Here is a 22,395-nt window from a genome sequence, read left to right on the forward strand (position 1 = left end):
TAATTAAAATGTACTATAGTTGATGTTTCTTAAGTAGCTTTATGAGTTCTTCCAGCTTCATGGCTGTTTTAATGTCTCCCTGGACTTTAAGTCTGCCACTTGTAAAAGCAGCTATTGGTCGCAGTTCACCCTGAAACATGTCCAGAAGGTCACGGTCACTCATATTCAGGGTTACATCTGGTTCTCGACACAAGGACCCTTCCCCAGCTGCACCGCTACCTAAAGTACAAAGAGAAATAGACAGATTTCATTTTTTATGTTTTTGTACACACATTTAGCGCCAATTAAAAATTCCATAATCATGACATAATTATCACCTTGGCTCAGATCCACATAGTAACGGCGCTGTTGTCCATCTCCTGAGCTGATGTCAAACTGATAACAGGCCCCAACCTGGCGGACCAAAGACTCAGAGAGGAGCAGCTTGACTTTGCTGAGCAGCTCTTCAACACAACCTGGTGTGGCAGTGACAGACTCAGCAGCACTGCTGAGCTCATCCGTAAATGCTACGCTGTCCTCTGAAGAAAGAGGTAAAGATTACAGCACTAATTATGGAAAAGATGCAAGAAGATTTTTTAAGTGTTCTGTCTTACCCTGCTGAGGCCGTGATGTGGCACCGTGGCTCAGAAAGTGCATGGCCAACTGCTGAATGGGGCCAGTGAGGCCTTCAAGTCCAGGTGCAGAGGGCATAATCAGGGGGGCAGAGGGGCTGTCCTCTGGGGCTTTCAGTAGAGAACCAAGGGTAAGCTCTACTCTATCCACCTCCAACCCCCAAGGACGAGTCATCTCGTTTATGTCCATCTGTAAACATGAAGCATGAATGTAAGCATGAACTGATACAGCAAAAAAAATCAGCACAGAGTAGCTAAAGCGTGTCCTCACCCCAAGATATTCCCCTAGTTTCACTCTCTCAGTTTGAATTTCCCTGACGGTCTTCTTGGCCAGGCTGTGGGTCAAAGCCTTCTGTGCCGTCATTCTGGTGGAAGCATTCAGATCCTGGATTGACACCACTGACAAGACTGGGTTCCAGATCCTGAACTGGATGTCTGCTCCCACTGACAACACACCACCATCCCGAGTAGTCACCTATAACAGCACAGTGTACTGACAGCTGAACTTACATGAAGCCAAACTGGCAAACGAATTAGTACATAAGCATCTCCTCTTAAGTAAATAACATTCACAGCTCCTAAGAGGAATGGTTTTGCAAAAATCTGAAGCTCAATTGAATATAAATTGTGCCATCAGCTTGAAGTTTGAATTGTTTTTGTCTTTTTTTTTTAAAGTGTATTAAAGGTAAGAATGACAGGCTAAGCCATATGAGAAGGAAGAAATTATCTCCAGCACAAACAAAATACATTTCATGGAACTGAAGTTACTGCTTTTAAAACATTTTTAAATGGTAAATGACGCGTATAAGACGTGTTTTACCAGTATTCAGAATTCAAAAGTGTTGTGTTACAGTGTGGCAAGAGTAGAAAAATCAGCTGATCTTATGCAATCAGAAACCAGGAAACAACGGCACACAGATCATGTATTTCATCCTATGCTGACCTCTCCTGTGGCTTAAGGATAAAAAGATATAATGTAACACTTCTTTAGCTATTAATTATCATGTAATGTACATGTATATGGGCAGACATACATGCCCATACATGTATATGGACAGAGGGGATCTCATCCAAAAGACTATTAAAACCATGTTTAACAAACATGCTGAAACATCTTCTTATTTATCTTTTTAAATGCCACAGGCCAGCTATACCAATAATAGCATGTCTGGCAGTTTACCTGGCAAGGGGGGATGTTGAAAGCACGGGTGCGCAGATCTACTTTCTGCCACTGATCAATGAGAGGCAGCACGAGGACGATACCAGGGCCCTTTGGAGGACATATTCGACCCAGACGAAACACTACTATCCTCTGGTAGTTTGGCACAGTCTGAATTTAAAAAAAAAAAGTCTATTAATTCTCAACAAGTGAGTGGAGATGCTATGGGTGCAATTTTAAGCCAAACTTACTTTCAGTACAAACCATCCCGTTATTGGAAAGGTTAAAAAGGTGCAGATGTAGACCAGGGAGATGACAACTAGGTTGCAGATCCACGACAACCATCCCTGGGAGGTGTCTAAAAGGGAAGAAACCCCAAGAAGGGGTTATTTTCATTACTGATGGTCAAGTTAAGTTACTCGCACCCAGAGCTAGGCAGTGTACAAAGTGTACTAGTATGCTAAAGTATATGAAATATAGGAAATGACTAAAGTATTGTGATAATGTCATATCGTGGGCTGTCTGGTGATTCCCACCTCTAATATATGAGACATTTCATTATATTCTTTGTGTATTTTGATATAACTTATGTTGACGTCTTTTAAAAATCCTTTGCGGTTACGAAAAAGAGGCTAAGTGTCTGTCTTACTTTCTCTTCGAAGTGAATAACAATCGTACCCTAAAACCACAAATTATGTCCCCCTAAACCAGCTCGTGTTAACTAGTGTCCTACCTGTGAAGTCGTTTTCAGTAACATTGGGGATGTAGTCAAACGAAAGGCCTTTGTGGTAGTTGTTAGAGTCCACAAACAGACCAGGAGTCCTCGGAGTGCTGAAGTCCCTTTGAGGGAGCAGACGATACGAGTTTTGAAACATTGGTAATTTGAAATAATCGCTATCGCCTAATTAATGCACCTTCATACTGTTTATCGGGCACCGAGCAAATGTCAGAGCGCCAAAAACTTTGTTTTCACACACTTTTACGTTAGCTCACTATGCTGATGCGCTTCCCTGTTTTTGTTTTGGTACGCCTCTGCTTCTTCCTCTTCTGCCACGGAGGCTGTCAAATAGCCTTTAGGCGCATTAGCGCCGTCCTCTGGATTGTGGCCGATAATCCCTAAAATAGGACGGGTTGTGCCAAAAAGTGATCATCTGTCAAAAACTAATTTCCAAAGATTCGATGTGTTTTTTATGTGCAGTGTTGGGGAGTAACGGAATACATGTACCGCCGTTACGTATTTAAAATACAAAATATGAGTAACTGTATTCCGTTACAGTTACCGTTTAAAAGGGTGGTATTTAGAATACAGTTACTTTGTTGAAATAAATGGATTACACGGTGGTACTTTCCTGTTTCATATTGTGGCGGGTCAGGACTGTTTGGGTTTTGTTTGACAGCTACGTTCTGTTGTTCCAGGCGGCAGCGTTACGGTTGCCATGGTTACATGGTGACGCTCTCTCTCAGTGTGTTTCCTGGTTGAGAGAGGCCTTTTTGTTGTTGTTGTGCTAAGCTAATAGGCAGAATGCTACAGGTATAGCTCTAAAGAATGTAGCATCATGGGCAGTGTAGTCCGTGCTGCAGGGAGAATGGACTGCCATACACGTTATGTGTCTGTGAGCGAGGGAGGGAGAAAAAGGAAAAGTACAAGCTGTCATCGAGCAAAACGGGAGCTGGAAGCATGTAAATATAATAATAACCACTGCAGCCAAGAAGAGAGCCTGAGGAGCCCAGTTGTAAGTAAGCTATTAAGACTCGACTGTACACCGTGTTCGTGTTTTCCTCCAAAAACAATAAGTTCCGTTGGAGCAGCCTTTCAACGCCTCTCTCTGTCTCTTGCTAGCAAAGTTGACCCAGACAATAAAGTAAAGCTAGTTTTCAGCTACGAGCCCGACACAGACATATTAGCCAGAGGTCCCTTTACTACGGTTCGGAGCCGCGGACCTTCAGTAACAGTAATAAATCACAGCAATAGTACATTCATGTAGTTGTAAACAGCATGATAATATAAGTAATCCAAAGTATTCGGAATACGTTACTCTCATTGAGTAACGTAGCGGAATACGTTACAGAATACATTTTGGGACATGTATTCTGTATTCTGTAACGGAATACATTTTAACAGTAACCTTCCCAACACTGTTTATGTGTAATGTCTTTACTTATATTAGTAAATTTACTTGAGTGAACAGGATTTACAAAGGGGTTATATACAACATTTAAAATGTACCTGTTAAACACCTGCACTCTAGACATATTGAAGACGGAGGGCCACAAGTGAAAACATATATTAAATAAAAACAATATTAAATAATTAATTTAATATGTCATTAAAATTAGAAATTTAAATGAAATGAACTGATATTTAATTTAATCATTTAATGAGTATATATACATGTGTGTGTGTGTGTGTGTGTGTGTGTGTATATATATATATATATATATATGTGTGTGTGTGTGTGTGTGTGTGTGTGTGTGTTAATTCATTACTTAATGACTTAATGACTTAATGATGTGTTTATTTAATTCATTTTGCAATTTTGCAGGTCTTCTGCAATTTGGGTCCCTCACATTCTAAAGGTAGGTGAAGCCCCTCCTTTCATTACACCGCATGTTTATAATCCATCTGTTAAGGTAACATGGACATATTAAAAGTACTCCACTATATGTTCAAGTCACAGTTTTTTGTTTTGACCCCAAAGCCTATTTTTATGCACTATACATTTTCGTTATGAATTCAATGTTATCTCTTTTATTTTGAAGGTACTATGCACAATATTAACAATATTAATAGCACCTGTGGATATAATTATCTTTTATCCAGTATAAATATGGTTTTCTCTTTCTTGTAATCTCTGTGTCATACTTTTAATATTTTTCAGACCATTGAGAACAACCTGATACATTTAATACAATTCAACAAAGAAAATGATGGTCACAAAACAGTTGGAAGATAAACCTATCAGAGCTCTTTGGTTTCTGTTTCAAACATGTGTTATATATGTTCTTCTCAGAAGATTAATACTGAATTCTATATTTTATAGTGTTTATTGCATTATTTATTTACAAAAAAAATCCCAGAAATCATTATACTTGACAATACAACTTCATATTTATAGACATTTAAAACATTTAAAAACATGTTTGCTGGCATGTACCGTTATTTCGCTTGTTACTCAGTACACTGAATGATTAAGTCTAGCTGTAAGCTTCACAAGATGACTTTGTGGTTATAACTTAACAGAAAAATGTGCTTTAATAGAATGCCATAACCAGAAGTTGCCTTTGACTTGAGGGAAAAAAGCACAGTTTCACATAAATGTCTCTGATCCATTCATGACTGTGTTTTTCAAACAATAATATGTCAAAATATGTTTTGTCATAAAGGCTTTTTTGCATTAAACATGACAGAAGTCATCAGCAGAATGCATGAATTAAACAGTCACACAGCTTGTTGCTTGCAGGAAGTTTTCCTCTGTATGCTTAGTTTTTGAACATGTCACACAGCAGCTTCTCCATGGGTGTGCTGCCAATAGTCCTCTGAAAGAACAGCTTAGCGATCTTCTCTGAATTCACAAAGCGGAGGGAAGGCAGCAGAAGAATTAATCTCCCAAACCTTGTTGGACAAAAACAAAAAGAGTACGAGCTTAGTGTTTCTGTGTGTGTGGTGGGGTGAGGGGGGGATTTGACATTCTCCAGCTGTTATTATGTTTGAAGATTTTGTGGTATTTTGTTAGGAAAGAAAGTGCAGTTACCTGGCACCCTGGTTGGGATACACTGAATGGATGTGCTGCCCCAGCAGCACCTGTGACTGGTCCTGTAGATTCTCCACCTGTTCTGGATCTTTAAGGTTGCGTACCTCTGCGTGGGAGATTCAAACAGCAGACATCGGTTTGGTGATCCAGAAATCAGTGACTACCATCGCTGCATCAGTGATTCCTTACCTGACTTAAACAGCACAATGGCCTTCAGACAGGCAAATTCTGTCGGGTCAACAGTCAGGGCTTTAAAGCGACTAAAGACTTCTTCTAAGATCTGCAGGTCGGCAGTAAGAAGGTTGATATTGGCTTGCTGTGGGGTAGAAAGGTCTGGCAGAGACAAAAGAGGACAGCTGTCCATGGGCAGAGACCACTGGATGGCACACAGGAGGAACATCTCACTCCAAGCTTCTTCAAGAAGAATCACCTGAGGATTTCACAGAAATGTTGAGCATCTCATTAGTCTCACACACTATCCTTATATGTTTAAAAAACAAAAAACATTTTAAGATGCAAATACACAAAGAAAAAATATCTGTCTACAGGCCTCACCTGGTCACGAAATGGCAAGTGAGCAAACACAGGCAGATTTTTTGCCCACTTGACTGACATGAAGAGGAGTCGTGCCGATGTCTCATACACATTCTCCGGACAGCTGGAGGTATAAGGGGACAAACGTCTGTCGAAGGGAGTGAGGTCCCTCTCCGAATTTGTTGTCACATCAATATTTTCCTCCGCTGTGTAGCAGAAAAAGAGACATAGGCATTACAATCCAAATATCCCACACCGTAAAGTCAAATCAAAAAGTCTGTTTTCAAAATATTTTTACTCATTTCAAGACAAATAGGTTTACACCTCTATCTTCCAAGTTATTTGACCTCTTTCATTTGATCTTACCGTCCTCTGGCTCCAGTTTTGCACAGGTCTCTGCAGTCAGCAGGCTGACCATAAAGCGGTGGTTGTTACTTATGTTGCTGCAAGGTTTTACTGTGGCAGAAATTGGAGCTGACGACGTGACCAAAGGCCTGGAGATGACTGCTGAGTAGGTGTCAGAGGGGCTGAGCGCTTGCGTGGTGACCAGGTGCTCCTTTTTGGTTTCGACATTTATAGAGTCCGGACTGACGTGAGCTGTGCTTCGAGGCTGTCGCTCATTCTGCACAGCTGCCACAACAAAGCGCAGGAAAAGCTACACCATCTCACAGCGAGGTTTTAGATATTTCATATCAATACGCACAGATAATATCTACAAGGTCAGCTTTTTCTGAGTTTCTCACCATCTTTGTTCATGCCAGCCTGGAGGCACTTCTTTAATCGACAAGCTTGGCATTGGTTTCGATGCGCTTTGTCAACAGGGCACCTGCCATTTCCAGCCTGACACCTATGAAATAAAGACACAGACGGAGTTCAAATGCACGTCATTAATTGTCCTATGATTGTTTTCCTGTTATGTACAGCTGCCTTTCACAGAGCCACTTGCCCACCTATAGACGAGTCTTCTCCTCACACTGCGCTTGAAGAAGCCGCTGCAGCCGTTACAGGCAAAGATGCCATAGTGTTTGCCACTGCTTGAGTCAGAGCAAACTTTACAAAGCAGGCCTTGGCCAAACGATTTACGCAGACCTTTTTCTGTAGAGAATAGATAGTAGAAATACTTGAAATCACTCCAGATTCTTTTGAGCACCAAAGCTGTTTTAACTACAGACTGATGTAAAATTAGCTCACTCTTTTACGCATTTTGAGCTTTGTGTCAGATTCTGTGTGTAAATCTATGTATTTAAAACTTTGTGAGCATTAATTATGAGTCTAGTCTGCTGTACTGAGAAGCCTTTAACAATCATCATCTAAGCTTTCTAAAATCTTGCACATTTGTAGTAATTTGTAAGTAACGGCTCACCTGCTTGAGCTCCGTCTGTGCTCTGTTGCGTGAAGTCCTTCAAGGTGTCTGATGAAAACATGTTCATCTTTGAAATCTGCTCCTCCATCCTTACTGAAAGACATATAAACACAAGATGACTTCCTGTTTTGCATGAACTATTTTCTGTGATAAAGTACTGGCCACAATTTTCCCAAAAACATGCTGATCAAAAGTTTTTTCTTTACACTACCTCACAGAAAGCTTCTGGGAAGATCCTTAAAGAATAAGCCTTGTTGAGTGATCTGGATACAGTGCTGATGTTCTTGTACTGCTTAAATCTGATGAAGGTGGGGTCAAGGGAGATACAACTCACCGTCTTCTTTCTTTCTCTCTCTCCAGAATGAGTGTGAGAGCTTGAGTCGTCTGGAGGAAGACAAGGAGATTAGCACCAGGCGCTGTGTAAGCAAATGCTGATTTGTCATCCTCTTAATCTTTACCGTCTATAAGGGTAAATCAATCAGTCACACCACTTACAGTCACTAAGTATATTCATTCCTCTTTCCTTTCTCGCTCCTTCTTTCTTTCCTTCTTCTCTCTCTGGTTATTTTGTTAGTTGTGGTTCTTAGAATATTTAAAAGTAGAATGGGAGGCAGAGTCTTTAGCTTTCAGGTCCCTCTCCTATGGAACCAGCTCCCAGTTTGAATTTGGGAGACAGTCACCCAAGATTAGGTTTAAAACATTCCTTTTTGACAAAGCATATAATTAGGGCTGGAACAGGTGATCCTGAATCCACTCTTAGTTATGCTGCAATAGGCCTAGGCTGCTGGGGGTGTCCCATGATGCACTGAGTGTTTCTACACCACTCGAACATCTAATCATTAGTTATTATTTATTTCCAATTTAAAGTGCATTGAGGGGACTGCTCTTGTGATTTGGCACTATATAAAAAAAACTGAATTTTCTCCTAGATTGTTTTCTTCCCATCCTGTTTTGTTCTGTTCTGCTGTGAACGATGTTCCCACATTACTATAATCAGTCTATTTCTGTATCAAGACAGCAACTTTTTCTCCCTAAAAACATCAGTGTTGGTTTATTTGCTCATGTGTTCAGAGATGCAGTTTAGCCTCATGGCACTACAGTTCTGCACTGAAAGGATTGTATGAGTGTCACTGTAAGCATGATTTGCAGAAGAAATTTCCTGCTAGCAACAGCCAACAAACAGCAACAGCAAACTATTATATTAGTGCTCATCAGCAGCAGACTGTCTTCTCTTGCTTTGTTTTATACCAGAATTAAGATGTTCCTTCTGTGCCATATTGGCTCTGTCAATGACATTAACAACCTCAAGAGAAGATAGCCACCCCAAATTAGCAAAAGAGCTTAACCTTCAATGAAATGTGATCTCCTTCTGGGTGAGGGGTCACGAAAGAGCATAATGAGAAGAAAAAGAATTAGCACAAAGATTGAAAGAGCAGCAAAGGGCTGAACCTTAATTCCATTTTACTGCCATATGGTGGCTTTTCTCTGAAGCCCCCGTCTGCCTAATTGAGTGATGCAACTTATTTTTTAAGAAAATTTGAACTAGATTAACTCAAATGAATCCTTTCTTGCCTTGAATGGCTTTACGGAAATTCTCATCTCTCAACAATCTAAAGAAATCTGCACACTATTTTCTGTATTGAATATTGCATATAGCTGACCACATATAACACCATAACAAAGACACTAATACTAATGATTCCTACAGTCTACATAGACTGAATTATATCATGTCAGTAAATCACTCTTGAATTTAAGAGACCAACTTAGCATTGAAAACAGAGCTCTTTTTGTTGCCCTAAACTGGTGTATAAATGGATTAAGCATGGGTCGTCTTCAAATTATTGCTGTGCACATGGGGCCACGTAAACCCAGAACCTATAACACTCACAGGTTTGACACGCTGTGGTAGCTTGTGAAATTATATGAAAAGACTAACTGATAATTACAAAACCTTTTGTCAGTTATCTTACCATCAGCTTACGAGAGAATGAATAACTATAGCAATCTGAGTATCAGCTATTCAGGTAGTCTCAGAAAGTAGAAATTTCTTCTGAAACTTTTTTTTCTACAAAAGTCAAAAAACAAATTCTTAAAAAAAATCTCAAACTGATTCTAACCAGATTAAAATCAGTGCACAAATGAGCAGGAGTACAAGTATATTAGAATCTTTAGTTTAAGAAACAGATGTCACAGCCGCCTGCCTCAAAAGGCTATGCAGAAAGAGTGGAGAGATTGTAAAGACTGAAAATGTAATGGCTTATGCTTGAGACTGATCAATAAAAGTAATATTTTGCTGTAAGATGTGCAAAAGGATCAATTCGATTCAATTTCCGGTCCGATTTTATTTATATAGCACCGAATCACAACAACAGTCACCTCAAGGTCCTTGATATTGTCAGGTAAAGACACTCCAATAATACAAAGAAAATCCCAACAATCAGATTATCCCCTGTCAGCGAGCACTTGACAACAATGAGAAGGAAAAACTCCTTTTTAACAGGAAGAAACCTCTGGCAGAACCAGAGTCAGGGAGGAGAGCCCATATGCTGCCCATCAGGGTTTGAAGGGAGGGAGACAGGCCATTAGAAGGGAAAGACTGGTAAGGAAGTTGTACCGGAAAACAAAATTAAGTTGGAGGTGACTGCCTGGGTCAGAAGGATCTGTCAGATGTCCTTGATGAAAAATTGCATCAAGCGCATATGATAGGAGGGGTGATTAGTTTGGATTCTTTGGTGGTGATGAAGTGGGAACTTTTTGAGTGTCAGTGACCTTCAACTCTGACTCTGTTTGGACAATGACTGAAAGACACAAGAAATATTTAGAAAGAGCTTAGTATAAGTGTATAAGTAAAATATATTTAAAAAAAATAGTTTTCATGACAAACCAGAGATTTTCTGAGTGGTATGTGAATCGCTTTTATTATACTATATTGGTAGTTATATATCAGATGTTTTCCTACTACAGGCCTTATCCATACAAGTGGGTTTTTTTTATTACTTAAGCACTTTTAACCTGACATTCACACACTCTGGTGGATGCATCAGGGAGACTGGATGGATGGCTGAATGGATATTTTTATTCATTTGTCATCACTATTACTCTCTTTGATATTTTTATTTTTATTTTCTTCTCCTTTATTGCTGCTATTTTCTTTGTTTCCCACTTCTATATAAATCCACTCAACTTTCTGTGCCGGTGAAGGCAAATGTAGCATTTGATGTAATAAGTAAGGCTTTGAAAGTCCATACACTCTGGACACCTTAATTTAGCACATTAGCATTTACACTTCACACTTGGTGACAGTATAAATTTACAGTGAAAACGACCTCTGAGGAGATTCATAAGTCAGAAATACATATTTAAGTATGGCAACCTGGACTCCCACATCAGATTTTGTAGCACATGTGTTCCTCACATGTCAGGGCGAGATGATTATTTTGTTCTTAACACTAGGAACTACACATGTTAAGTCCTTTTTAGCTCAGTTTTTTGAGGAGTTGACTCTCTTCCGCACAGTTAAGATGCTGCAGCCATCAGCAAGCTCCTGCTTTGAGTCTTTTATCTGCCAGGAATAACTGTCACGTTTCTTCCCTGCCCAGCCCTGTGATTGTTGTGCAGACACAGAACAATCTTTAGCAGCATGCTGCCATGAGCTGTTTAGATGATTATGTATTTAGTGGAAACATTTATGAGGACAGTGCTGGTCATGTGATTGGACACGCGTCACCAGTAAAACCTTGGCTCTGTTGTTTGTCAGATCAAACAGATCAGTTGCTCATTACTTTAACCCTCAAATGCATGGGTCATTTCAAATGCCTTGCATTCATTTAAGGGTCAGGAATGGCATTATCTTATATCGCATATCTACATTTTGTGCATATTAAAGACTTATTATTGTAGTGAGGTGCATTGCATAAAAACTACGTGCCCTGAAAAAAACAAGGAAGGCATAATTTTATTGTCCTTCGCAGGATGCCCTTGAATGCTAGTTCATAAGTCTTTGCATCAATCTAAGCAGCTTTTTGATATAATCTCCTTGAATGTCAGCAGTTGTCAAAGAGTGAGATTAACTTTTAAAGTTATAGTGGTTCTCTACAGGATCCTCAAATTTGCCAAATCATAAAATAAATGACCATTCTTTATTTGGATTAGGATTTTTATTCATTTAAACTTGAACTTTTTCGAGATTAAAGTAATTAAAGTTCAAAATAGTAATAAGTTTAAAACCCCCAATGTTTTTATTACATTTGTAAGTTTTGTACCAACTTATATCTAAACTTAACCACCTCAAATAAGTAGAAAATAAAGCACACTAACCCTAACCCTGACAGGCTAATGATATTATTCCCCATATATTAACATATGCACAAGCTTTGATTACACAGGACTCAGCATGTCTGTGTGATTCTAAATGGCCCCAGTGATAGGTTAACCGAGCTTGCTTGCTTAAGCTTTGTTGTGTTTGGTTCAGCATTTCCTGGGGGCCCCCCTCCCCCTCCCCCAACTCCACCCCAATCAGATGAATTACAAGGAGTGAGGTGTCAGCACTAAGGATAGGGATTGGCCCTCCTTGCCATCTGCTACCATTGCTTTAATCCACGCAATGACAAAATCAGCTATCTTGGCCCACATCAGAGTAAAGTCAGCTCTATTCAACAGATGCTCGCTAACAGCTACTGTGAAATCTGTGTTTCTGCTGACAAATTAATCTTATTTGGTTGGATCAGTTGACTATTTCCCATAAATGTCAAAATAAGCCAGGGTTAAGTGATTTACTTAACAAAGCCCACAGGGCTCAAGTAAAAGTCCAGCACACAAAAATAATAGGTTAAACTGCAGCAACAGTAAAGACTTGTAAAAAAGAAGCAGCCGATAGAAGTCATGTATATACACGGACACTCACAACAACATCCTAAAATGATTTAAAACAGGGCTATTCACATAGTTCAATGCCTTTATTTTATTTTTTTAACATAGTCATTCCCTAGGTGGTCTGTAGAGGGAGACACACACCACTAGACTGTGTTACAAAAGTGAACCAACTAAGTAAGACCAAATGATGAATCAGAGTTGCTGTATGACCCACTGGAACATTTATGGGCTTACACATTACAGTTCACTTACAATAACAAGGGTCATGACCGCTGTTACTTCAGAAGCAGTCTCGATTTCTGTGTAAAAACACAAACAGCCAGAGAGAATTGAAAGTGTCTCTTTGTGTAAGAGCAGTGCTGCACCAATGCTCTGAGCATTATATAGACTCTGTTATGGCATCTTAGGGCATTGCAGCATTTTTGCACTTTATATTGCTTTTGTAGCAACACAGTGGCGCCGTGGTTAGGATTGCTGCCTCGCAGCAAGAAGGTCCTGGGTTTAAATCTGACCAAAGCGTTTCTTTGTTGAGTTTGCATGGTCTCTCTATTTCTGGGTTCTTTCCAGCTACTCTGGCTTCCTCCCACAGTCCAAAAATGTAAAGTTAGGTTAATTTGTGATTCTAAATTGCTCATAATGGTGTGAATTTGAGTGTGAAAGGCTGTCTGTCTGTTTCTGTTAGCTGTGCGACAGACTTGTGACCTGTCCAGGGTGTACTATCTCTTGCCCTGTGGTAGCCTGAATTGGAGAAGTGGAATGATGGGTAGTTTTATTTTTTTATATGGCATCAAAGTAAAGCTGAAAGTTGTACACTGGTCTCAGGTGGACTGTTTTGCTCAGATTGGTCTGTTATATAGTGTAGGACTTGGGTAAGAGACAGCCTTTATGCTTTTGAAAGGATGCTTATCTGTTTTATAAGCTTTATAATTAGGCCAGACACAGTCATGTGTCTTTTGTCTAGTTATGCTGCTACAGGAACCTCTCTATGCATTTTATCACTGTGACACATTATTTCCTTTGTGTCCTCTGTACCTTTGTGCTTACATATCTGTGGTTTCTGGCCCAACAGCCTCCCAAGTGTCTATTCATCACTGCACACTTCTTTTCACTCTGCTCTCTTCACTTCCAATCAACCTTTACAGGCAGACGGCCACCCATCTGGATAAGACGGCCACCCATTTGGAATAAGCACTTAGTCACCGTTAGGTGGCTAAGTGTTTATTCCAGGATGGTTGGCAAACCTAGGAAAAGGGTTGCTGTTTTTATAATTCCTCCAAATAAACCCGAGATTATTTTCATTGGCTAGTAAACTGTGGTGGTTTTTCTGTTTATTTTTTAAATAAACAGTGATAGAATGTGCAGGGGTCTGTGTCCAATATCAGCAAGGTTTGGAGGAAACTCTTCCTTCCACAGAATTGTGTCTTCTTTTGTTTGGGTTGCTTCCTGAGGGTGGTGTGCAGTTAGCTTCATTTGTAACATTAATCTAGTTATAAAATAGGGTTCTAAGTTTAAATCAGTTGCCTGGGATGAGACGATCATGTGTTCTATACCTGAAACAAACTGTTGTCTCAGGTATTATTCTAATAATAATTAAAAAACCATCTAGATGCTCAATCATCCAGGTATAGAAATCCCACAAAGTTGATTCTGTTCATCTGGACGTAGCGTTTTTCAGACAAAACGTTTCTCCCACTGAAAAAGCTACATCCAGATGAATTTTAATTTTGATAAAAGTCTACACAGCAATGTGACTTTATTATAATTTTTATTACATTTTAATGGAAAAGAGAGCAAGCTACATCATACTGGCGTGTGCCACTCAAACACAACTGATTTGTATATTTTGTAATCATCTCATATAATGTAGGTAAACTTTCACATTTATTACATATGATCACTACATGATATAAATGTATCAAATCAAATGTAAAATTAAAAAACAGCAGTTGCAATACAAAGAGGAAAATCCCTGAGAAAGCACAAGTGTAAATTGGACTTAAAAGCAGAGAAAATTTCTTTTTGAAGAATTTACACCTCTTGAAATTCCATTCCATTTTTTTTTAAAATTACTTCCAGTTACACCTCGGAAGTTAATCGATTCAAATGCTCAAAAATGCCACAGGGTCCATTATAATCAAACACCTTGGTACTCGTGTTTGCAGTGTCCAACAAAGAGAGGCTCTGCCTGGATACCCCGCCTGCAAACGAAGTGAAACAGAAGCATCGGTGTATATTAAGCAGACCTCATAAAAAAGAGTGCGGTGATGTGTTGAGGTATGCCATGTGCATTATCAGAAAAGCTAAAGTACCTCAAGAGTTCGCAACGAAAGTCCTGCAATCGAGGAAACGCCTTGTCCACGTCAGAGGTCTGCTTCTCATTGCTCCACAGTCTCTCTGCGGCAGCACTTGCCCTTGGCCTGTGATTTTGGATTCATCCGGTCATTATTTTGATTAATCTCATGCGCTGCACATTCTACTTAGGTTCTCTAGTTTGATCATTTCAGGGATCTTTTCAATCTCTTACCAAAGACGTGGGGTCAGATTAGTAGCATCTACGTATTCCCCCCACATGCAAACTTCACCCCCTATCACCAGCTTCTTTTGTTCCTCGGTACCTGTGAAAAAGATGTGGATTCTTTTTCTTTAATAACATGTTATACTTTAGAATTGGCTATTTACAGTTCAATGTTATCACACCACTTCAAGTCAAACTTGTCAAGTCAGAGTTTTAATGGGTCTCACTAATAAGAAATCTTTACTGATAGCTCCCACCACCAGAGAAGCACCATGGACAGCACATAAGTGAGCAAGGTTGTATTATTTTTGTTATATTACTTGGCCAACACACACCAGAAAAGTTCAGAGGCTGCACGGTATAGTAGTTGCGCCAGTCCTGGCCATAGGAAATGTGGTTGATGTACCAAGGTGCAGCGAGCAGGACCCTGTGGCCAGCTTTGGTGATAGCGCTGAGTTCTGCCGCATAAGAAGCGGGGAGGCCCTTCCAGATGTGCAGCACTGTGTCCTTGGGAATCTGAGAAGGGTAACAACAACAACTGTTGTGCTCCTTGTGTGTTATATTGCCCAAGTTTCTTTTAGTATGTTGAATCCAGTTGATTAGTATGTTTGTATTAAATACTTTATCATTTAGAAAAGTCACATATTAAAAAAAAGCCACAGTTCAAAGAATTTCTAATCCTCAAAGCACAAGCCAGAGCACAAAGTTACTCATCTAGTGCACATTCATGTCTGGAAAAATGCCCAGGCTGGACAATCCCCATTTAGCCAACATTTGGCAACCAGGGTTGAACTTTCCTTGAGCCATTATTCCTAAGCATGTGCACAAGATGAAAGTGAAAGACGTTGGCAAGAATTTTCTTTTCTTTCTGGGAAAGCATCAAGCTCAACTTCTGCAGAATCCCAAAACTGCCTCTGATGACAAAGCATACAGTCTCGGCTGTTAAACTAATTATCTCACCAGCATATTATCCTCACATTACTACCAACAAACTGTGCTCAATACAGCCTCTGTCCACGGAGAATTGTTATACTGAACTGCTGCATTTATTCTTTTTAACATGTTATCTCCCTTGACATTATTTGAAAAACCTCAACAACATCTGTATAATGTTTTTACAATTTCCCATCTTTCTCAGTACTTGCAAAGATACATTTATCTTTGCTTTTATACCCTAAATTTAAGACAAAGTCTATTAACTTGCTCATCCTGTCCCTTAAAGAGTTTTTTCATATATTTATATAATGACAATAAAGAAAACTGTGCTGAATTGAGTGACCATTATGACCTTGGCCCCTTAGAAAATTATAAAAAACCGTTTGTGATTTTTTATAGTAATTTAACATTCGATAAACAGATAAATAATGTGATCAAGACCAGCTTCTTTCACCTCCGCTTACTTGCAAAGGTGAAGCCATTTCTCTGCTTCAGAGACTTTGAGAAAGCAATCCATGCCTTTATTTCATCTCGCCTCGACTTCTACAACAGCCTCTACTCTGGTGTTACTTCGTCATCTATTGACCGACTACAGCTGGTTCAAAATGCCGCGGCAAGGCTAATGACTGGCAAGCAGAAGCGAGAGCACATATCCTCTATACTCACCTCGCTACACTGGATGCCAGTAAGTTTTCGAATTGATTTTAAGATCTTGACACTTGTTTTTAAAACTTTGCACGAACTAGCTCCTATATATCTTTCTGATCTTTTAAATTGCTATACTCCAGTGAGATCTTTGAGGTCTGCGGACCAAATGCTTCTAGTTGTCCCTAGGTCTAGATTAAAACACAGAGGAGATCGGGCTTTTGCTGTGACTGCTCCGAAACTGTGGAATAAACTACCTTTACATATCAGGACCTCTCCAACACTGGATACTTTTAAAACTCATTTAAAGACCCAATTTTACTCTTTGGCTTTTAATTCTGTATGAGTCTGTCATTCTTTTATTCTTATTATTATTATTATTACTATTATTAGTCTTATCTTTTATTTTACTTTCCTTTTAAATTTTATCTGATTATTTTATTGTACAATACTTTGGTCAACAGTTGTTGTTTTTAAAAGTGCTATATAAATAAAATTGATTTGATTTTATTTGAATTTCCAGCAGTTTTGTGTATAAAAACAATGGTTTTTAAATGGCTTGGAGAACCAAACATAAACAGTATCTGTAATTTTCTTCTGCTAAGCTTGTCTGATGGAAGCAGCTGTGGAATCTCTAATGGGCTACCAGCAGATTAGGTCAGGAGCAAGCATGTGGTTATGCTTTCAAGACCTTTAAAAAAAAGGTAAGACACCATTATGCATATGCTTAACTCTTTGATTATCTCCCAGATAAACAAAGAGTCAATTGTTGGGTTTTTGCTTTGGCAAAGCAGCTGGCAGTAGCAGGATTTTTATATGTGTGTTCAGCAGTAAGCAGCATCACAACAATCACATCTCTCTGTAGCTGTGTCCAAGTTCTTTACACACCAAGTTGTATTATTATTATTTGTTCATACCTGGAATACCTGGAAAAAAAATGATTTCAGGTACAGTCTTGGGACACAGAACAGTCTTAGTAACACTGATGTATGTAACACTTTGTACACCATGTAAATAGTCCCCAAATTTTAGCTATCCATAGATATATATTTTACGTAAAACCATGTTTTATCTGTTGATTAATATCAGACAAACAAACACACACACACACACACAGCAGCTTGCAAATCTTTAACTCTGCACAGCACACAGTTTTCATATTCTGACCCTTGAAGGCGAGGGGCCACACAGTGTAGTAGCGGGCCCAGTTGTGTGTAGGTCCGGGCTGGTCCAGATACCATGGAGAGGCTAGAATTACCCTGAGCCCTGCTTTAACCACCCTGCGTACTTCACACAGGTAACAGCCCTCTCTCCATACCTCCACCACTGATAGAGAAGTGCGCTGTAACACAAGGCTTTGGGCTCTCAGACAGATAAACAGAAAGCATGATATACATAGACTGTATATAAATAATGGACACAGCTAGGTGTCTTTACTGTTGCACTCTTGCTGTTTTAACGAGTATCACGTTGGGCTTAAAACTGGCAACTGAAACTAAACACAAGCTTTCTTTTTGCACTCAAGTGACTCGCCCCCTTCAGGACACTAGAAAGAATGCCGATTTCAGGCACTGTGCATGGGCTGTGTTTTTTAAGACCTCTCACGTCCATTGTTTGTATACAGTCCATGGTGAAAGATCAGATCAGATCAGAACAGATGGATGTTGTCAACAAACTGTTTTAAACTGCTGGTTAGCTGGCTCAAACCACTAAACCTGCAGAGTGTAAAATTACATTTGTATCAAATGTATCTGAAGAACTTCTTAATAGAGGATTTTATTTTTTCCACAATTAGCCAGTTCTGTTTTAATGTGACAATTTCCATCCTGTACTCATCTGCAGAGCTAATAGCAACTGAGCCAACAGTGTCACAACAAGTACAAAAAAAACTGGTGCATTTTTATAGAATATGCATGGATCCTGTAGATACTTGAACACACTCTAAAATATCTATAATTAATAATCCAAGAACAAAACTGTAAAGACACAGGACTATGCAAAAATGTTGAGCCACTCCTCATTCCTTCATATTTTGCTTCCAAGGAGCAATACTTTGTTGTAATTTTTCAGGGGTTGTCTTGTACAATAGTTCTCCAGGCTAGTTTTTCTTTGGGCATTGGCTGCTTTAGCACTCGATTTCAGTCCAATCCTTGTACCCAAGGATTTCTTTTAGGCCATTTAACACTTACCAATGAATTATTCATGGATAGAAACACACCCAAGGGATGAACCAGCAAAGAATTTTACATTGTATCTTTAGACACTTTGTCATTAGCAGCAGGATTAGCAAGAATTTTGATCCAGCATGCAATACCATCTGTAAAGCGTCTGATTGGCAACAGCTTCATTTTTTAGCTTGACAATGACAACAAAAATGAAGAGCTTTGAATGTCCTTCAAATCTGGAGAACTATTCCTGAAGACTACTTAAAAAAATTACCAGAAAGCTTGCCTAAGTGCAGGAACATTTATATACATAACTGCACTTATTTCTTATCTTCTTAGCAGAAAATAAATAAATTATGGGTGGCTTTTGCACAGTACTGCCCTGGTAAAATATTATAAAATTCATTGAAATTCACTTTTTTTTTTAATTTAAAATTTGTACTTGTTAAAATCAACATCATGCACTTCCAACCACATCCTCTAAAAACCACAAACGCAGGAAATGTACATTTTTTATATCATGAAATATAAGTGTTTCGGTGGGGCGTACTTACTCGTTCATGATAGTCAAAAACATCCTGCCACACAATGGATGTTCTGTTGAGAGCTACAGTGATGTTCACAATGCTAAAAAAAAGATAAGCACATGAATGCATCAGTTGGTGTATTTTGCAGAACCTTCTACATTGTATTTTCCCTTTTACAACCTACTTCTCCATGTAGTAAGCTTCCAGTTTGGTGAAGTCTGCTCCAAATCCCATTTTCATCATGAATGCTCGGACATCAGGGTTGGATTTCCTACAGAAAAAAAAATGTGTTCATTGTTTATGTAAAATTGTCATAAACTCTCTTTTATTTAATTATCAAAAATCAGAAAAACTTATTTGAAATTGTTAACAATCAGCCGACGTGTAAATGATAGTTACATTTTAACCTACCAGCAGGAAAAGTTAACCTCATCTCCTCCTAAGTGGATATAGGAATCAGGAAACACCGAAGACACTTCCTTAAATAGTGTTGCCATGAACTTGTAAGTGGAGGGCAATATTGGATTAACAGGACCAAAAGTACCAGAAGGGCTGCTCCCACTGTAGCAGGGAGTCAACAGGTCAGACTGCCCTGAGAAATAATTGTAAATAATTAATTTGACTCAGTCATATCCTTCAAATACATTTTTTTGCATTTTCTATCGAGAGCAGACAATTTGTTCCACTGATGTAACCACATAACCAGTAAGTCAGCCTTCGCTACATATTATATTGCCATTTATAGTCTTGACTTGCAGATTTGGCAGAAATTATTCCTACTGAGCCTTAACTAGACATCATGCCAAGTACTTTTTCTTCTATAGATCAAAATGCTGAAATCATTTGGACTAAACTGTTTATTATTAATGTCACTTACTGGATGTTGGGAGTTTAACTGAATTTTTACCTTTTCCCCAAGACTGAGTGTGGCCTGGTGAATCAAACTCAGGAAGGACTCTTATTCCCCGCATTCTGGCAAATGAGATCACCCTTCTTACATCTGACTGCGTGTAGATGTGAGTCATCGGATGGAAAGCCCCCTGAATAAGAGCCAGAAGTCGCTGTTCAGAGTGGATGCTATTTTTCAGCCATTTCCTATCTCATGAGTCTATATGCATTAAACCTACTTAGATTTCTGGGATAAAATAGCCAAGAACACCTTATAAAATTAGGATATTTTTTGCAAGGCAAATTGTAATGAATGTGCATAGTTACAGTGAGGATCATATGATAGGACTTACGTAAGTGCCTCAAGGAAGAATATCAACAAACCTTAGCAGACAGGTCCGGAAAGGTGCGGCTCTGATAAGGGAAGGAGGGGTCATCGACAATGTGCCAATGAAACACATTGAACTTACTGAAGGCCATCGCATCCTAACAGAAAACATGTATGTCAATACAGCTTATAATAAATACAGTGAATCAAACAGAAGGCTGAAGTTTCGATTGTGTCGTCTGATTATTACCAGGGTTTTTAAAATGGCCTGCAGTGGTAAATAATGACGTGAAGTGTCCAATAAAATCCCTCTGAACTGAAAGCGGGGGAAGTCTTCAATCTCAGTCTTGTTCACATAATACTAAATTAAAAACAAACAGAAAAAAGGGAAAAATATTAATTATACACATATTTGAAACGTGATTACTCCAGAGGCCTTGTTGTTAGTTTGTGCATTTGGAAAAACTGCGACTTACTGAGCCAAAATCCTCTTGATAAACCAACTGACTGAAGGTTTCCAGACCTGTGCTTAAACAGAGGGTGTACAGTACATAATCAGCAATTTGTTATACACGATAGATGAGGTTGACAAAATGTTGGAATTTCCCTACTTTATAAATCCACATGCAGTAGGCCTACTTGAAATTCTACTGAGTAAAACTATAAAGAAGGTGTCTGTGTGTGCCATATGAAGTGTTGCATCGGTTGAGTCAGATGAGTTAAAAAAAAAACTGGAAATACATAGCACAACCTGACAGGCTACTTACTCAATATGTAGTAGAACAAGAAATCTGCTACAACTCATCAAGCTTTGACATACTTTGCCAGCTTAAGGTGGTGGTTAACATGTTTGTTTAATTACCAATGCTCTTCAGATATATTTTACATATGCTATAATCACCTCTTAGAGCACCCCACACAGTTTCTGCCTTCAGAGATGCTTGTCCAGCAGAGACGCTCAGAGTGTCTGGAACACAAACAGGAGAAATTATGATATTTTGTCAATCTCTATATAGTATTATGGTGATTAAATTCATTACAAAACAGTGTTACTTGCTCTAATCAATGGGCATCAGCGGTTTGTACTTACATTGCTCAGAAGAGTCTTCATCTGGGTAGCTGTCGCAATCATCGCGGCCAACACTTACTTGGACAGTAAATGGTTTATCCACACTGAATCGCAGAAAACCATAACCTGGTGGTGATAAATATTAAACCATTACCACAGTATTTGCAGAAGTGAACTTGCACTTTAAGCACATTGCACACTGATTTTTTTCCCTAGGAGCTGTTGTTCTTGTGTTTGTTTCTGAAAACACAAAAACAAAGCTGTGCTACTCTCGTCCATTGTTATTGTGAGGTTATTTTCAGTTGGTATGCCCGTGCTGGCTGACTACCTTCACCTGTTGTCTGTACAATGACCATTGATCTGTTTTAAAAGCCAGCATGACAAACAACATTGAAGCCACGTGAGCACTTTGCTCTGTTTATTGTGCGTTTACAATCATGTTTTAAACGTGTTATAATGCCAATTGGCATTATAAACCATAAACCATCTACTAATAGTGTCCAGATTAGACTTTCACAAAAAGTTAGTTTTTATAGGCTATTTCATATCCTTAGTGTTTTTCGAATATATATCTAAACAGTCTGACTGAACAACTACAACTTTCAAGTTAAGCAAGACTTTAAATCTTACTTCGTTTTTGCATTTTAAGAATTTCACCTCACTATAAAACCTACCAGATGAGTAGTCTGGAAAAACAAGAGAAAAGTATCTCTTAAATGCTTCATCCAGAACAGAGCAGCCCTCCTGTGCAGCTGATTGACTTCCGTAAGTAAAGTAGAAAGCCTGGGGATTCAGAGGGTATCGCTCCGGTGAGGAGGTAATAGATTGCGGTAAAGGCCATACTCCCTCAACTGAGTGCAGCCCAAGCTGGAGGAAAATAAAAAACACCAAATTATAGTTGGGAAAAGTGTATCGTCCAGACGTTACTACAGACATGACTTCCCTCGCTCTTCACTAGCGCTAACTGCATCGTCAAAACGATACCTGTCATGTGCTTAGATGAATGCAATCACATGACTGCGGCCAGC

The 22,395-nt window shown here is 39.1% G+C and overlaps 3 protein-coding genes across 4 annotated transcripts; all 3 read right to left on the minus strand.

The window, feature by feature from the left end:
• Positions 1-11: 11 nt before the first annotated feature.
• stoml1 (stomatin (EPB72)-like 1) lies at positions 12-2,962 on the minus strand. The gene is made up of 7 exons (XM_006789279.2): positions 2,504-2,962; positions 2,022-2,128; positions 1,792-1,941; positions 883-1,086; positions 594-801; positions 318-518; positions 12-219 (listed from the first exon to the last, which is right to left on the minus strand). Exons 1-7 carry the CDS (start codon positions 2,643-2,645, stop codon positions 14-16), a joined length of 1,218 nt encoding a protein of 405 aa, XP_006789342.2. The 5' UTR covers positions 2,646-2,962; the 3' UTR covers positions 12-13.
• Positions 2,963-4,975: 2,013 nt separating this feature from the next.
• nr2e3 (nuclear receptor subfamily 2, group E, member 3) lies at positions 4,976-7,525 on the minus strand. Its single transcript, XM_035907119.2, has 8 exons — positions 7,420-7,525; positions 7,007-7,151; positions 6,800-6,903; positions 6,423-6,686; positions 6,078-6,262; positions 5,712-5,952; positions 5,523-5,628; positions 4,976-5,383 (listed from the first exon to the last, which is right to left on the minus strand). The coding sequence occupies exons 1-8, from the start codon at positions 7,505-7,507 to the stop codon at positions 5,251-5,253; spliced, it is 1,266 nt and encodes a 421-aa protein (XP_035763012.2). The 5' UTR covers positions 7,508-7,525; the 3' UTR covers positions 4,976-5,250.
• A 6,520-nt stretch (positions 7,526-14,045) lies between these two features.
• On the minus strand, positions 14,046-22,368 carry hexa (hexosaminidase A (alpha polypeptide)). 2 transcript variants are annotated; one of them, XM_006789277.3, is made up of 14 exons: positions 22,042-22,368; positions 21,389-21,493; positions 21,200-21,265; positions 20,775-20,821; positions 20,549-20,659; positions 20,355-20,456; positions 19,990-20,122; positions 19,494-19,674; positions 19,267-19,353; positions 19,110-19,182; positions 15,145-15,325; positions 14,819-14,909; positions 14,604-14,711; positions 14,046-14,492 (listed from the first exon to the last, which is right to left on the minus strand). In XM_006789277.3, the coding sequence occupies exons 1-14, from the start codon at positions 22,301-22,303 to the stop codon at positions 14,429-14,431; spliced, it is 1,611 nt and encodes a 536-aa protein (XP_006789340.2). In that variant the 5' UTR covers positions 22,304-22,368; the 3' UTR covers positions 14,046-14,428. The 2 variants fall into 2 exon arrangements, 1 of the variants encoding a protein (XP_006789340.2); XR_004843585.2 differs by lacking the exon at positions 14,046-14,492 and adding an exon at positions 17,558-17,732.
• Positions 22,369-22,395: the final 27 nt, after the last annotated feature.

This window comes from Neolamprologus brichardi, chromosome 7 (assembly GCF_056152115.1).
Source record: "Neolamprologus brichardi isolate AB-2024 chromosome 7, ASM5615211v1, whole genome shotgun sequence".
In the NCBI taxonomy this organism is placed as follows: Eukaryota; Metazoa; Chordata; class Actinopteri; order Cichliformes; family Cichlidae; genus Neolamprologus; species Neolamprologus brichardi.

Bases quoted from the DNA above. Each gene is read 5' to 3' on its own strand.
- stoml1 (XM_006789279.2), bottom strand. From the start codon at position 2,645: ATGTTTCAAAACTCGTATCGTCTGCTCCCTCAAAGGGACTTCAGCACT. The intron at 1,087-1,791 runs GTAAACTGCCAG...GTGCTGTTATAG, and splicing joins TCAACATCCCCCCTTGCCAG to GTGACTACTCGGGATGGTGG. The intron at 220-317 runs GTGATAATTATG...TTTGTACTTTAG, and splicing joins CTATGTGGATCTGAGCCAAG to GTAGCGGTGCAGCTGGGGAA.
- hexa (XM_006789277.3), bottom strand. From the start codon at position 22,303: ATGTCTGTAGTAACGTCTGGACGATACACTTTTCCCAACTATAATTTG. The intron at 20,822-21,199 runs GTGATTATAGCA...GTTTAAGCACAG, and splicing joins TGTGTGGGGTGCTCTAAGAG to GTCTGGAAACCTTCAGTCAG. The intron at 15,326-19,109 runs GTAAGTACGCCC...TACCCTTCTCAG, and splicing joins TTTTTGACTATCATGAACGA to ATTCCCAAGGACACAGTGCT.
- nr2e3 (XM_035907119.2), bottom strand. From the start codon at position 7,507: ATGGAGGAGCAGATTTCAAAGATGAACATGTTTTCATCAGACACCTTG. The intron at 6,904-7,006 runs GTGGGCAAGTGG...TTTATTTCATAG, and splicing joins AGGAGAAGACTCGTCTATAG to GTGTCAGGCTGGAAATGGCA. The intron at 5,629-5,711 runs GTAAGGAATCAC...TCTCCCACGCAG, and splicing joins CATTGTGCTGTTTAAGTCAG to AGGTACGCAACCTTAAAGAT.